We start from the raw sequence: 16,379 nt of genomic DNA on the forward strand, positions 1-16,379 counted from the left end.
TCTCATATGAAAAGAAAATAAACTTTGGATTATGACTCACCAACAAGGATTATTGATAACATAACATCAATATTACAAAGCAAGTAATTCAATCGTCGGTTGGTAATGAAACGCAAATTAATTAATGAAAGTGAGAGAATATTACTTATTTAAATGTGATCGGTCGTCGCGCCAGGCTGGATAATTAGGTATACCTACGGGACAGTCAAATATTTCCGTTAATCTCACGTTTTAATTACTCGAGAAATGCATGTGCGACGATAAAACAATTCCGAATATTCGTTAATGACAAATACATTAAATATGATCTGAGAAAACAGAAAGTATATTGTGAGTCAATATATATACATATTCCTCGATTAAAATATATTACGGTATTATATTATTAAAGAAATATGGAATAATAATTAAAGAATTCCACTGAACATTGCTTTTGACTCTTACCACATTTAATTTATACTGATTCTACTCTTTCTCGCTGCTGAACGAAGAATTGGTTCGGAATCTTGGACATCATTTCATAGTGGAGATACTTATTTAAAGAGAGCATTATGATTGTTTGTGCTAATTTTAAAATTTAAAATTATGAATTGTATTTTGACTGTCAGATGTGACTTTTTGACTGCTACTTGCGTAATGTAGGTCTGATGTTTTTCTTTACTATGCTATATATCCATATTTTTTTTTAAAAGAAAAGAACAATTTTGCTGGAATATTTAACTCTCAGTGCCCACAAAGGGTTAGCATATCCGATTTTCATAATTCAGACGTTTTTTTCCGATCCCTTTTCATTTATTGAAAATATCTTTTGTGCTATAACATTTTAGACTTTTTAACTAAAAAATTTTTTTTTTCAATCTTTATATGATAGATTAAAAAAACATTAGTTAAAATCGACGCACTACAATTTGAGATACAAGCAAAAGAAAAAATGCTGAGTTATAAATACTCGGATGTGGGTAGATAGGGACTTTTTTGAGATGTACTGAGGATTAAAAATTAAATCTGAAGATAATTTTATTGAATCTTTAAAAAGTTTCTATAGAAAACTCCAGTTTGATAAGCAATACTGTAAAAAATTTTGAGCAATGTAATTAATTTGAACTTTGAACGTCTTATAATTATTTTGACAATTTAATAAAATTATTTTCAAATTTAATTAAATTTTTAGATAGCAAAACTGTTTCGATTTTTATTTTATAATTTTTACAGTTAAAAGGATTAAGTTAAGTTTGAAACGTTCCATGAATTTTTCGTTATCATATGTGAATAAAATATTAACAGTCACCTGTTTTGGCTCGTTAAAATTTCATCTTAGTTTCTTTATTGTTTAGCATAAAAACGAGCGGTTTTAAATTTTAATTTTTGAAATACTATTAATTCCACTGAAATTACCAAGCAATAATCTAATTAAGCAATAAAAAATAAAATAGACATTCAGTGATTGAAATGTAAAATGTCTTATTTTGAATTACTTTGCCTCGAGGGTGAATTCTAAGCTCCCCTTTTACAGTCGTTCGTTCCACCCTTCGCCATTCCCGAGGCGGAAACTATTAATTCTTCAGTTCGGGTTGCGCGATTTTGTAAAATATTGCTGCATGATGTCGGCGTAAATAATAAATCTCAGACAGGAAGTAAGAGGAGTGAGAATTAACCTGGAAATCCTGCGGGGAAGGCGACGACTCCTTCGGCTGGTCAAGACTAGGGCTCCGTGACGGGCTCGGCGCTCTTGTACCCAACTCGTAAATGTTGATCATGTGAGCTGCCTGGGCATGGACCATCAATTCCCAAGCACTTGGAAAGGATAACTTGCAGAGGACGCAGAGTAACGCCGTCGTCGAGTCTCCTGTTCGTGAGGAAGCGCGGGACGCGTTAATAAATAATCTAAATTCTAAAGATACCGTAGTGAAGTCACACAGTAAGCTACAGCGAGGGCAAAATAAGACAAAATATAGAAACTGATTTTTTGAAACGATGTCATGTGCAACAAATAAATATTAGATTGCTCAATAAATTTTTATACAAGTTTAGAAGTGAGACTATAATGCATTTATTAGTACTGTCAATTTAATCCTTCACCGGCAATGCGGGAAATCTTTTAAGATATGTTTTTGTTATGAATTTTAAGAAAATGAATAGATAGCGGGATTCAGTATTACTATCTGAAAAAGTTTGATAATGTTAAGATTGTATATGTACAAGTATCCAAATGTATTCTTTCGTTGCAAATACAAGTAAAAATCGTATCTGTGCCTTCAGTTCATCAGACCCATGTTGCAGATTGCGTAAAATTTTTTGCAAATAAAAATTTAAATTCTTTTTTGTATTTTTTAATGCTAATTTCAATAAGAGTAAAAATAAAAATAAAAATTTTTTAAAATAGATTTATTAATCTTTTATATCATTTTTTCACTAATGTAATTGCAAAATCATCATTTATGGAAATATAAATCATGAAATATAGATCATGAATACAGATCATGAAATACACAAAATTGAAAAAACTCTTTCAGACAGACTTGTTAAATTAAAGAAATGCAAAAAATATTCATTTCATTAAAATGATAGAAAAATTATGTTCTGTACCTTATATATAATAAATCGGAACATAATATATATATATATATACACACTCACATATTGTACAGATTGTACCATAATACTATTTTTATTTTGGAATCTATTCATTTTGATTAAAATAAAAAGAATTTAATATTAAATAATAAATTCACTTGATTTTTTATCCATAAAAATCTATTTCTAGAACCTTCTTTAAATAATTCAACCCTTTGAAGCCAATCATTATAATATCTTTTTTCTGAAATATGTACTCAGGTATTGTAGTCTAAAAAGTTTTTTACTCATAAAAATTATGAATTTTTAATCTTGTTATTTTTTTTTAAACTTACATTTAAATTTGTAAAAAATAAGTAAAAAATGATTTCTATTATGATAAAAACTTGTTATTAACGGTTTTACAAGTATACACAAATTTTTTCAGATTTTTATATAATCCAGAACAATAAAAAAATCTGCTGTGGAGAGTCAGATTGCAGATTATAATTGAAAATTTCATATTGTCAGTAAAGGACTAAGTTGTTCACAAAAATGTTCTTCGTTTAAATTAAATTTGAGTCAATACAATTTTTTTTATTAACTTTATCTCATTTTGTCCTTTTTTTTGGTTCAACAACATAATTCGAGCCGCCATAAGGAAAATGGAATTTATACGTAACATGTTTGTTTTTATTTGATAGAAATGAAACTCTAAAATTATTTGATTTACAATAATGCAACACAACACGCTCATTTAATACGTTCATTTTAATGGAATATGTAAAAGATTTTACGCGATGCTCATCTTGTTTGCGTAATTTAATTCGCCGTGCAAAGAGGCATAAATTTGTCATCAATTACGTCAACCAATTAATATCAAATTTAATGAATGTAAGTAATCTATTTTAATTTAAATAGGAATATAAGTTCTGATTAAACAACATAATGACAACGTAAAAAGTTGTTGTCCAACTGTTAATTGTGATCGACGAGAATAACCGCCGATTAAAATTATGGGCGATGGGCAATTATTAATTCTGGATCTTCCGGGATTCGGATCGCGTTTACATACCGGAAGGAGGCGCCTCGAAGTTTATTTCGAGTACATACTTGGAACGGCTCCGTTGAAGGTGTGACATTTACATGTGAACCGCAGCTTGCAGTAGTTCCGCTTGTGTTCCAACAGCTCCCCGAGTTCCGTGAACATCTCCCTGCAGTTGCCGCAGATCAGTATATCTGGATTGCCTACGACATACCTTCAATTAAACTCAGTCTTCATTGCTCGACAAGGCTTTGGGACTCCGTGTTACAAGGAACTAACTTATAAACTTAGAGAATAATCATTGCATCATAATAATAATAATAATGATAACATTAATTTAATTACACATATGTACCATGATTTTGTAATGGAAATATGGATATGTCGAGATATGCTTCTAATCTGTAATTACACGCTGCAATTATATGCTGAAAATGGCTCAAAGCGAAGCCGATACGCACGTTTCTTGTAATAATTATCTTTATATTATAATTATGAATTTTAAATAAAAACATTGTTATTTAAAGAAATAGCGCATCTTTAATTGAGATAGATTCAGATAGCCCTTGTATTAAGATTTTAATAGATATGTTGAGATAAATTCACCATTTCGCCCTATTAAATCCAAATATTCGATTTTAAAATGAAGAGAAGGAGAGAAGGTGAAGCACATCGCAAAGCTAACATCAAAGTACGTAACGAAAATAGTACATAACGTATTGTCTCGAATGCAGTACTTACTGTACACTTTAAGTTGATTCAAGTCGGGTATCGTGCCGGTGTTTGCTGTCGATTGTTGTTTCTGTAGCTTCGGATGTTGTGCTCGTGTCGGTGGCATCAAACGCGGCCGTTTCAATGGCGGTGCTAAGCGCGGCGGAAACGCGGTCGACGCATAATAACTGCAAACAGAAGGATGTTTTGCAAAATACATTAGTATGTACTTTATGTCAGATTTCTGCGCGCATTTCCCATTCACACTTGCATATATACGCGTACATTTTGTCTTCCCTCTTCCTCTCTCTCTCTCTCTCTCTCTCTCTCTCTCTCATTCTCTGTTTTTACATTGATTGTTTTTTAGCCTGTTGTTACTTGCTCTTTATACTTTGCATTCTAATATTATACATCTATTATTATTCTTCTCTTTGATGTTGTACAATTAAATAAGAGTCTGCATCGACAACTTCGTAAATGAACAACCATATAAGCCGTTCCGCAAACGAGAGCATTTCCTTGAATACATTTGGGTACACGGTGGAATAAATGTACAGCATTAAATGCATTTTACAAAATCGCGAGATCCCGTAACGAGAACTTCTTTAAAAGACTTCCCTTTGTCGCAGTATGTAACACGCCGCAACGGTGTTGCATGTCATTTTTATTTCGTTATTTTATTTTGAAGAAAAAACTTTAATTCCTCTTATAATGTTTCGCGCTTTCCTTTCTTTTTCTCCCTTTAAATATTTCATTTAAATGGGAAAAGTGCGAACAAGTTGTAGTCTTTTGTAAACAATCGAACAGAAACGTAATATATTCAATTTTAAAATAATCATATTATCTCTTTAGAATTATTAATATTTCAGTTTTAATTTGCCATTGCCTTTATCAAATCTGATTAGTTTATAAAACTGAAAAAATATATCTCAAAAAAATTTGCATATTAATATTTATTATTAAGCAAGATCCGTTAATTTTTGACCAAAAATAAAATTATTTCTCTTATCATCATATTATGATCATCATCTTTTTTCGAAAACAAATTGTGGACAATTGTTACACTTTTATTATTTAATCAATAAGAATCATGATATATGTATATATTATTTTCTACAATATTTCAATTAACTTTGTTATTAAGAATTCTGCTAAAATTGGAAGCGTCAGCTTTAAGGAAGCTAAAGCGATTGTTGCTTTAAAACTTTGAAGGTAGAAGCACGCGGTAAAATAAATTAGATTTGAATAATTCAGGATGTATCCAGTAATGCGGTTCCTGCGAATTAAGATCGAATTACTTCGAGATTTTTCTTTCGACGGTATCACTTTGCGAGATAAAATCGCACATCGTATTATGACGGGAGAAGAATCGATATTTCGCATAATAAAAATGCGAAAATGTCGCGTATAATTACACCGTAACTGGAAACCGTTTTTGGAGTTTTGTGAATCGTTCCCTCGTGAACAATCTTTTGACGAACACGTGCGATGATAATTATTCTATTACAATAACAGAGTCGTACGCTCATAGTCCATTAACAGCAATTGGCGAACGGTAACGAGGGTATATGATATTCTTATTACGACATGCAAAATATCGAGAATATTATGGTAGATGGATTTTACACGAGATGAATTTCGCTTTACGGGAATAATGCAGAGTATACGCGTATGACTTTACAACGTCAGAATTGCCGCTTGTCATAAATACTGGAGATGCAAGTTTAAATTGCCTCTGTTTGCACCTCTTTTCACTACTTATAAGGCGAACACATTTCCGCGCACTTTTGATTGAATTTACGCCCGAAATATTATTTTGAAAATTATAATTCGAAATTAGACCGTTAAAAATTAATCAATTAAGAGAAATAATCTTATTTTCTGTCCATTTTCAACGATTCTTAATGTAATATTAATATGTAAATTTTTGCAAATAAATGTTTTTAGCTTTAAACCATTCTGATTCAATTTGTTGGAATTTAAATCGCAATCGTAATTTTAAACTGAAATATTTTAAATTAGATTAATCGTCAATTTTAATAATGATGCTAATAAGTTTTTTAAAAACTTGTGAATAATTTATTGCGAAAAATATTATTATATCTCAGCCAGAGATTTTCGCAATAAATTATTTTTGCAGGATTTTAAGTTGCTTATTAGCATCATTATTAAAATTGATGATCAATCTAATTTAAGATATTAATATTTCAGTTTTAATTTGCCATTGCCTTTATCAAATCTGATTAGTTTATAAAACTGAAAAAATATATCTCAAAAAAATTTGCATATTAATATTTATTATTAAGCAAGATCCGTTAATTTTTGAACAAAAATAAAATTATTTCTCTTATCATCATATTATGATCATCATCTTTTTTCGAAAACAAATTGTGGACAAATTACACTTTTATGGAGCAAAAATTTAGGGAGATTTAATTTCTTTATCTCCGGCGAGTATGCAGGGATTAAAATCTTTACTGTGTCAGTTTATCCTCAGATTATGTTTATTTTTTTATTTTCTTTGCGTTATACTTTATTTTATGTTCGTTTTAAATCACCATCAATCACGCCTTGATGTAGGTATATTTAACCGCTAAATATAAAATTGTCGATATGAGACTCATCGCTCACTCGATCTCGTATGTCACACGATTACACAATGTGCTTGTGAAATATTTCGTCTTTTAAATACTTGCATTAAAACACGATCCATAAAGTACGAGATCTGTCGTTTTATATTAAAAAATATCGTAATTCGATGTGATCGAAAGCTCGAAAGTGCAGATCATAAATAAATAAAATGTGTATTTCTATATTTTTATTGTTGATTTTCTTGTATGTTTACAATGCAACGTCAGCAGTGTCTCGACATTAAGTAGATAATGAATCGGAATCGGAAATGCCTTCACAGCGACGTATTTGTTGAAATCTCAGATATACATGCTACTATGTACATAAAGCAATTCAATCATGTCACAACAATGCACAAAAAAAGTAATCGATATCTAGTTCTCTATTGTTATTGTTGTATCGATTTCGTAGCCGATTTCAACGCCTCCCATGGAAACAAAGTCTGAATCCTGACAATAAAAATATCATGTTACTGACACATGCCAATGCTCACGTCGTTTCTGTCGGGTACTGCCGATTCCTATATTCGTTAGAAAATTTTAACGTTTCATTTTCCTGTAAAGATCTCAAGAAATTAAAAATGTCACCAGAAATCAAATAAAGCTTTTATATATGGTGTGTGTACTACAATATTTTATAATTTTGACTTTATGCTGCATTATTTTATACATTTGATTCAAAGGGTTTGTAATTTTGATTCATCTACAGCTTTTATATTTTAACGAAATAGACTTTGTTATATAATTTATAGGATTTGTTCCATTCTTTCTTTAAGAATACACATCCAATGAACGTAACAGACCATTTTTATGATCGCGAAGAAAAACGAAGGTGTTATTTAAGGATTAAACTAGTAAAGGAGATACAGAAGTGCGCGTGAATTCGTGTCTTCTTGCCGTTGTTAAAAGTTCTTTTAAGACGAGTTTCGCCCTCTTCCTGGAAGTCGCGAATAATAGCAGAGGGTCGCGTCAGGCGAAAAGGGATGATCGAGAAAAAGTGGGAAAAAAACTACAAAGCATCATCTTCGACGTTGTTCGATGTTGTTCCCTAATATGTTTCAACAGTTTTAACATTTCCCGAAGTACCATTCAATTATCAGCCAAGTCAGCTGTTTCCTTTCCAATGATTACTCGACAAATCTTTGTAGACAAACTTCTCTAAATTATTTTTAGATATTACTTAGATATTACTGTATTTGAATAAAACATTCGACGATCAAATGTGAAAGATTGACACGAAGTTAGAAATTAAAAAAAGAGTTTTACTCGTGCCCTGCACGATATGATACACAATTATAAATCAAAGATAGTGTGACTGTCCTTATTAATGTACTTTTTATATTTCAATAAGCCATAAAGAAAATTAGCATGAATAAATAAGAAAAAAAATATTTTTTTGTCATTAATATTTTTTTGTAATTAAATTATTAATGTACACGATATCAGGAATAATATTTTATTTTTTATCTATTAAAGTATTTTAAACATTTTTCGAAAGATATGAGGAATTTATGTGAATTCAGTAATAAGTACCGCAAGATTTTAAGCTTATCTCCATTAATATGCGCTGTATTGTTTGAGAACATTGTATTATGAGTATATATTGAAATAAGTATAATTGAAATAATGATTTATGTAATATTAGCTTAAACAATTAGCTAAAATTTATTACCTGTTTCAATAACTATATATGTTAAAATGAATCAAATGCGGATAGGCACACAAATTGGAAGTACATTAATAGGATTATCGCCCTTGGAGGATTTACTAATAAAGGGAAAAAATATGGTTTTTTTCTTTTTATAAAATAATAACATTTTTTAGATTAAAGAAATATTATAAGAAAAAGAAATAGTTAAAAATCTGATATCGATTTCAAGCAGATAAAATTAAAGCTACAATATTTAATAATTAATTCAATAATAAACAAATTGACTTAAAGGCACATTAATAGGGACAGTTACCCTAATTGTTAATTTCAAATTTAATTTGTCTCTTTTCATATAGAAAATGTTCGAAGCCTTAAATGATTTTCTTACAGTCTTCCAAAGCGGATAAATGTCTAATCGATTATCAACATATCTAGGTCGCGTATGTAAAAGTCCAGTTATATTAACGTTACCATATGTCTATTTTGAGGCTTCTAATTGCCGTAATAGACATAAGTAGGTTAGTATCGAACATATTACATCATTCTTACATACATGAGTAATTTCTATCTCGAATCGTTCTTCGAGGGAGAGAGAATAATACACTACATAATTTTATTTATCTCGGCTTGAATCGTAGAGCAGATCTTGTGAATTTAAAAAAAATCGTAAAAATTTCAGAATAGTACGTGAAATATTCAATTTATCTGTATATAATATTCCATGTTATTTTAGATTCCATACTGTTTAATCGAGCGCGCTCAATCTCGGTCCGGAGACAACGTGTCCGCCGAAAAACGACGCCGACGCCGGTCGTCCACGTCGTCGCGTCTCCACTTTATACGGTGGCGGCTCTCGGATATGCATGTATTCAGATTAGACAACGCGGAGGGAGAATTTGTCGGATAAATTCAGCCGGGGGGGTAGTGGCCGGGGGCTGGCTCGCGCTCCCTCTAACATACTGGATTTCATTAAAATTCATTCGGCGCGGCAAGCTGTCACACGCGCCACGGATGTACAGACGGACGAGCGAGCTAATAGGCTTACCGTGTTACTACAAAAGGCGCCGAGTCCCTTCTCTTACTCGAGCGGATTGTGCGCTGTGGTCATATAAATTAAATATAAATAATGTACACCATGTAAATTGAATTAGATGATGCGTGCCACGCTCGCGGTCACAAATACTTTATTTATACACCGTTGAAAATGTAAATGATCGTTAAAGTGATTATTACTTGATTGAAGTCCGGTAAATTAATATAAATTGAATGGATGGAATCGAAAGAACAAAGAGTTGGGATGCTGACAATTTTCGAAGAGATCGTTGATGTAATAACGATTCTATGTGACGTACATAACTACATATAACAAGTTGATCACACGTCGCAAAGAACAGCAGTATTACCAGCTGTGTTATTTCTTATTCCTCATTTTTACCCGATCGTCAATAAATCATGCATTTTTTTATCAGAATGCGTCAAGACATCGTCACAATGTACGCTCGGCACGGACAAAAACCAGCCAGCCATATTTTACTATCGCAAGTATCACGATTTCCGCTCATCCCTTCATAGTCATAAATAATATTTCTGTCGGTGGCCAGGTCGGCGTTTTCCCGCAATTATTGCGTCTCTCATAACCGACGTCATAATTCTATACCATAACGAGGCCATTCGTAACCCTCCAATTCCCACCCTCCTCTTCTCCTACCCGCCTGCTATTCCACTCTTCCACTTCATTCTGACATTTTTTTACGCGCGTGCGACCTTTTACGGATGACGGCGACTAATGGCAGCTGCGTTGCAACAAATACGTGGCGAAGCGATAAATAAATGTAATAGCAGCGGAATGATAACGACGTGATGACAAAAGCATTGTAAAATCATCAAGTATTATCCCGTTCGTTATTTGTAAAATTTGCATTTCGCGACTATATTTGAACGTTATCCCAGCTAGCTTTCGACGGTGCTTTCAAAATGTGCTTGAAAAATTAATAATTTTATTAAGACAGAATACGTGAAATAACATCCCTCATGATGATCCATTTTAATTTCCACGTTTATCACTAAATTTCATTTAAAAGAACGAATATTCTCCAATCTAAATTTAAACTCAGTTGAAAAAAATCCGAAAAACGAAGAATTCCGACAGGGCGAACGACGGCGATGGTGACGTTCGAAGACGAGCCTAAAGAAGGTCGGCCAATAAATCGGCGGATTTTCATCACGGGTTAACTCTCGGATGGACGTCGGCCAACGAGCACTGTGATTGGCAGCTCTGACAATTATTTGTTTTCCACAAATCACGTGGTGGCGCCGACGTCGTTCTTCTACCTTTTCTTTTTCTACCTTTTCGTCTTTGTTACTCTTCTTTTTTTTTCTTAAAATTTTCTCTCGTGATTCGCATCTTACAGATTCCCCACTCATCACTTTTCTGTTTCTCCTTTTGTGAGCTATCTCTTCTCTATTAATTAAAAACATTTGAATTGATAATTACATTGCAAATGTAAACTTGATCAATTAGCATACTTGCGAACTGTGTCGATTAAATTTGTATATTCTAAATGTCATCGCGTAATATTAGGAACCTCGAGACACTTATTAACAACTTATTTCGCGACGGAGAATTTTAAATTTGATTAAAAGAGAGCGAACGTTGAAAATGAAGTTATTAATTGTAAGTATACAACGTTCTAAAAGAAAATGCGGCAATAAATTGATTGATATTTAATTTAAATTTCTTTTTTTATGTCTTGAGATTTTTATACTTCGAAACACAAGTTGAAGTTATTATAAAATTATGTCTTTACGTTTCACTACAAGTATTTTAACTTTGATTCCTTATTATTTTTACATCCTTGCATTTTCCTCCGGTCGATCACTTTTTATTACCACTCAACTTTTCACAACAACGAGATGAAATTTGTGCCTTAAATAATTGAATACTTTCTTACAGTATTTCACATCACATGTCGGAAACCTAAATGCCTCTTTGTGAATAACATTTAGACATCAATGTTGTAAAAGGATCAAACGAAATTGAAGAAAATAAATTAAGTTTTTGAGGATGAGATCTCGAAGAAATAGTATATAATATGTGAATAATACATTATTAATATAAATTAGCAGAGATATGAAGATGATTTAAGAGAAACACATACACGTGTAATTCCGATATGTTTTTGTACGTACAGAAGCGATGTTATCACGATCGATTTTACATTACATCCTCTTCTTTCACCGCCCACCGCATTTCATCGTGCGAATATTAATGCCGCAATTAATTTCGCTTAAATCGCGATAGAATATTTCGGATTTTTCATGAAAGCCAAATTATGCGCACTGACCAACAATGGCGCACCGGCATTGACCCCTCCGACCCCTCCCTCCCTCCTTTCCTCCTCTATTCCTCTTTTTGCCTGGGTGCCATTAATTCGGTACGATGTTTCGATTAAATTGCAGTCTAAGCGCGAAGAAGTGAAAAGCGTTTTGTGCGTTTGACGCGCCGCCAATTACGCGAGACGTCAAAATAATGAAGGTGGATCGCGTTTTCCACGATTGCCAGCTGCCAATTATAGCTTTTCGCGGTCGTGTTTGTCGCCCTTTTCCACGCCGATATTAATAAATCATCATTGAAATTGTTGTTGCATTGTCGTGCGATGACCGAAGCGAGCGCGGATTTTGACGTTGAAATTTTCACTAAATTACCGATTATATGCGCGTGATGCGTACGACGTAATTACATAATAGAATTATTAAATGTCAAATCTGCAAGAAAATTAATTTAATTAATTAAATTGATAAATGTGTGTAAGACAAACTTCCAAATTCTTAATTCGATTGCTATTTGTATTCATTTGTATTGTAAAATTTACATATAGAACCCTATTGTACTGTATTTACGTATAAAACTTTAAAATACAAAACCTCACATAAAAAATCTATTAGTCCCAAAGATAAATAGGTTTTTTATGTAACACTTTAAAGTTGTATATGTAAATATAACAGTCTTGTACGTAAATTTACATATAATACGTCTTTGTAGAATCCATATGTAAATTTTACAAATGAATACAGCTTTGTAGAATTTCACTTGAATCTAATGCAAGATTGAATACTCTTATGATTAGTTTTTTAATATACGTATAGAAAATATTTTAATCAAAAAGATATTTTTATTTTAATGCAATAAATATAAAGAAATTGTTTTCAAATGTATTTTACTGTTTGATTACTATTTGTATTTATATTTACATAAAATTATTTATGTATCTATATTTACATAAAATGTTCAATAGTCTCTTTCATAATTGACGTGCATAATAAGCAACATGAAAATATTTTTCATATAATGTCGTAAAATTTTCTAAACATTAATCTATTATGGGATGTTTGCACACATAACGAACGCTATATTTGCGATTGATCGCATAAAAGCGAACAAAATGATGAGGGAAAAGTTTAGGAAGCATGAGGCGGCCGTTTACTTTCACGAGGAAAACTTTTAGCGTTTAAATTCAGCTGTGATTTCTAGAAACGATTAAAAACATCGGTCGTAAATTATCTTGGTAGTCATTAACACTCGAAGTGCTATTTCGCAAGTGATAAAACATTGGATTTAGAATAATTAAGAATTCGTAATAATGCGATAAAATCATCGCAGTAATACGCAGGATATCTCGATATAAAAAAAGTTTTTCAAAGAATTATTTAAGTTAGGACACACTTTCTTAAGACGTTCGTTAAAAAGCACTTCAAGAAAGAGACAAAAAGTTTATAATCATTTTTCTTATTATGACATATCGTTTTCCTATTTCACAATAACTAAAAAAATTAAGTTTCCCAAAAAAAGGAAGAAACAATTTTTCAATTTGACAGAAAATTATTGACTCAATCAAATAATATCGACAAAAAGAATATATTCTTAATATATTATAATTAAATGTTATTTTTCACCATTTTCGTTTCACAATCCTCATAAAAATCATTTTTCTTGAGTTGTAACGTTTTGACAATGTTTTAAGAAAATAAATTAGTTATTTTTGTTGATTGGTAAGTTAAAGTTGATCTGATGTTATATAATAATAACAACTCGAAAATCACGTTTGTTATGTCATTATTTTTGAAGAAAGTCAGAGAGCGATATCTTTTTATGAATAATAAGTACAACCTAGATAAGTACAATCAGAAAAATATTAGGCACCTATATTTTTTTCGTTTATCTGGAATTCTTTTTTCTGTATTGTTACCTATTGATTATCGACATCATACATATATAAGTTTAAAAAATTCTTGAAGAATAATCCACAGTAAATGCTATAAATCAATTTCTGAGTATAACTTCAAATAATGATTAATAAAGTACATGATATTTTTGGCCAAGAGTGTGTATATATATATATATATATATATATAATTAAAAAACACGCACATAAATATGTATAAAATATCTTTAAAAATATATATGTTGAGGCTGTTTTGTGACGTATTAATTGCAAAAATTTGCTATTACTATTTAATAATATTGAAAATTACCTTGGCGTGGATAAAGATCAAAGCACATCCCACATGCGAAATTCATTGCGTACCTATAGCTGCGGATATATATTTGCATAAATCGGAACGGCTTGCGAAAACAAGTTAAATATAGAAGCGCATCGCTAGTTTTTAGCTTTTGCAGAGTCGAATGTCGAATGCATTTTACATTTTTCAAAGGGATGATGCCGTGTAACTTCACCACTGTAACTTGATTGGTCGCAGCGTCGATTTCAAAGTTGATAATTGACTCGCTTGCGAAAAAACATGACTGACCAACCTAGTATTTATTTGTATTTGGCATTTTTAAATGTTTTCGATATCGGCAAATAAATCGGATAATAGTATTAAACAAGTGTATTAGAAGAAATAAGTAAAAAATTCGAAAAAGAGAACGCAAAAATAAAATTTATTATTCTTATTTTTACTTTAAATTTATTTATTTTTATATTTAAACTTTTTAAAAATATTTTTTTTTTCATACACCAAGATATTGAAGATTATTTTTAACTTTTCATTTTAACTTTTCATTTTGCTTTAAATTTAATCATTAATATTTATCACAAATCGCCCATACAAAAACGTAGTTATAACGAGGCACGAGTCTCATATTATAATGATGATACTCTTACTTCCTATAGCATAGAAATTAATTTCACGTGGCAATAATGCTTAATTTGACGCGGATAGGACGTGCATTAAACGATGCACAAGCCATGCACTTAATGTACATCGATGGGGATCGAGCGTTTAGGCCAACGCCATGCCGACATCCCGACGTTGAGGGTCAAGGGACGTATCGATGGTACGCGATTAAGCTCTCAAAGTCGCGAAGGTGTCTTGAGAGACATTTGTCCCTAATTAATCTTCCTCGCTCAATGTACAGTATCGGACATCCCGAACAAATGCTAAATTAAATAGGACGTATCATGGTTTGTGGAGATATCTACATAACAAGTAGAATAAATAAATTAACTAAACAGCGCAAATAAACAATACCTATTTATAAAAGAATTCTGTCATGCTTCGATGATAGATTTAGAAGAAAAGCAAAAGTTAGCACATTATTACGAGCGTCGCATTTGTCAAAATATTGAATAATACATCAAGTTCGCCGTTGCCTTGTTTACGTATTTTATTTGCATCCATGTAATAAAGGCATGATACGTCGTTGTATCTACTCTTAAAAAGGGCACGTAAAGTCGAATTGAATTTCAGAGCTGCCCTTTCTCGCGATGCTGATTGATGCTCTCGCTATATGATGTGCTTATTTCGTGCCGTGAGAAACTGTCAGCACAGAGAGATTGCAAATTTTAATAATTCGAACGTTGAAGGAAATGTAATATTTAATAACGTGTAATTTTACTGTTATTTTACTGTTATTTAGTAAACAAAAATAAAAGTATAATTCTAACGTTTATCTCAAACTTATTTAACTTTTCTCCATAAATATATTATTTTATTTCTTTATTTTTAACTTTTTTATTTCCTTAATTTTGTTCATTTTTTTATTCTTAAACTTTTTAATATTATATTTTTCCTAATTTTAATTTTCTTCCTTATTTTTTGCTTCTCAATTTCATTTCTTCATTTTCCTTTATATTATTTGTTTTTCGTTCTCATAATATAATAATTATTGTGTTGCATAATCAAATGTACAAATGTACAAATAAATAATTGATCCAATGACGCATCTATAACAGTAAGTTCTATTTTATGAGCTTCGACATATACTGATTGTGTATGTGCGCGAGCGTCTCTTTTATTCTATTCACAATAGATGCTTTAAATTGTAATGATTTTTATACGATTTATAGTAATTGTGCAAGTTAAGAAATAGAATCACTTGCGCAGTGAAAAATTAACGTGAGACTAAACTTATGTAAATTCCAAATAAAAAAAAAATATAATATTTATTGTACATCAAACACTGTTAGATATCAAAGGAGAAATGAATTCTTCATCCTTTAAATTAAATAAAATTTTTAACTTCTATATGTATCGAAATGCAAATTAATCCATTTCTATGGTAAGTTTCTATGGTAAAATAAACAACACCCGTTATTAATGTACGTTTTTGATATAGAAGAATAATAAACTAAATTTAAATTAAATTTGATATATTTTTGATGATACATTTTCTTGAATTGAATTATTTAACTTTAATTATTTTTTAAATTAAATTAATAATATATATTAAGAACTGTAATGATTTATGTAATAATATGAAATAATTAAAATAACTCAAATTGTGGAT

The 16,379-nt window shown here is 30.9% G+C and overlaps 1 protein-coding gene across 4 annotated transcripts in view; it reads right to left on the bottom strand.

The window, feature by feature from the left end:
* The window catches only part of LOC108693084 (uncharacterized RNA-binding protein C3H8.09c-like), a 213,225-nt gene that overhangs the window by 2,927 nt on the left and 193,919 nt on the right, over positions 1-16,379 (bottom strand). For all 4 annotated transcript variants that reach the window (XM_018201776.1, XM_018201773.1, XM_018201774.1 and 1 more), the window contains 3 exons: positions 4,340-4,497; positions 3,667-3,801; positions 1,656-1,846 (listed from right to left, as the gene is read on the bottom strand). In XM_018201776.1, the coding sequence (XP_018057265.1) occupies positions 1,656-1,846; positions 3,667-3,801; positions 4,340-4,497 (484 nt within the window). The remainder of the gene's footprint in view (positions 1-1,655; positions 1,847-3,666; positions 3,802-4,339; positions 4,498-16,379) is intronic.

This window comes from Atta colombica, unplaced genomic scaffold, assembly GCF_001594045.1.
Source record: "Atta colombica isolate Treedump-2 unplaced genomic scaffold, Acol1.0 scaffold88, whole genome shotgun sequence".
Lineage (NCBI taxonomy): Eukaryota > Metazoa > Arthropoda > Insecta > Hymenoptera > Formicidae > Atta > Atta colombica.